Consider the following 734-nt stretch of genomic DNA (forward strand, 5'->3'; position numbering starts at 1 on the left):
GCAATCTTGTCCCAGTACAACTTATTTTCTGGAAAATATAGTACAGTAATTCTTACCTTTAGGGCTGGCCACAGGTTCGGATGCCATTTTAGCCCTGTCAGCTGCTTCCACAATCTCCACGGCCCTCCTGATGGATAGACACAAATGTGTGAGAACCTCTCAAAACTAACAGTCACACTCTTGTTTTAGCAGTTTAAAATGGGTTCTCTTACCTGCATATGTCAAGTGCTTTGCGGGCATCTCCTGACACAGCTGAAACTTTTCTTGCACAGAACTGAACTGCCGCTGCGTCCAGAACACCTTCACCTGATACCTGAACACACACAAACACACCAATGTATTATCACCTCAGAATGTGAGTTTGGAGAAGTACGAATAACAGGAAATATGCAAGTAGGCATACTTGTGTGAGCCGGTCTTGGACGATGGCATTGAGCTCCTCACGACTGTAGGGAGGGAAGTTGAGCAGTTTGGGTCGGCAATGTGGTTTGGCCTGCAGTCTGGGCAGAATACGGTCCGTCAGGTCCAATGCATTAGCAATACCTAAGGGGTCAAAGTTCACCAGTAAGCAGACATTCAAAACAATCCGCTCTGCATTCAAGATTGTTAGTAGAAATTAAGTCACATATTAAAATTTGGGAAGATAAACGCATGACAATCTTACCAATGAGACAAACACGAGAGTTGGGCAGGTAAGGCCACTCAAAGATCGTGTAGAGAACCTCCTGAGACTT

General features: G+C 45.0%; 1 protein-coding gene across 1 annotated transcript in view; it reads right to left on the minus strand.

Annotated features, from left to right (window-relative positions):
* The window catches only part of LOC107577151 (cell division control protein 6 homolog), a 4,617-nt gene that overhangs the window by 1,284 nt on the left and 2,599 nt on the right, over positions 1–734 (minus strand). The window contains exons 5-8 of the mRNA XM_016263257.1: positions 665–731; positions 404–543; positions 213–313; positions 57–127 (exon numbers count right to left, since the gene is read on the minus strand). Coding sequence (XP_016118743.1) covers positions 57–127; positions 213–313; positions 404–543; positions 665–731 — 379 coding nt within the window. The remainder of the gene's footprint in view (positions 1–56; positions 128–212; positions 314–403; positions 544–664; positions 732–734) is intronic.

Source organism: Sinocyclocheilus grahami, unplaced genomic scaffold (assembly GCF_001515645.1).
Source record: "Sinocyclocheilus grahami isolate Dianchi unplaced genomic scaffold, SAMN03320097.WGS_v1.1 scaffold5254.1, whole genome shotgun sequence".
Taxonomy (NCBI): domain Eukaryota; kingdom Metazoa; phylum Chordata; class Actinopteri; order Cypriniformes; family Cyprinidae; genus Sinocyclocheilus; species Sinocyclocheilus grahami.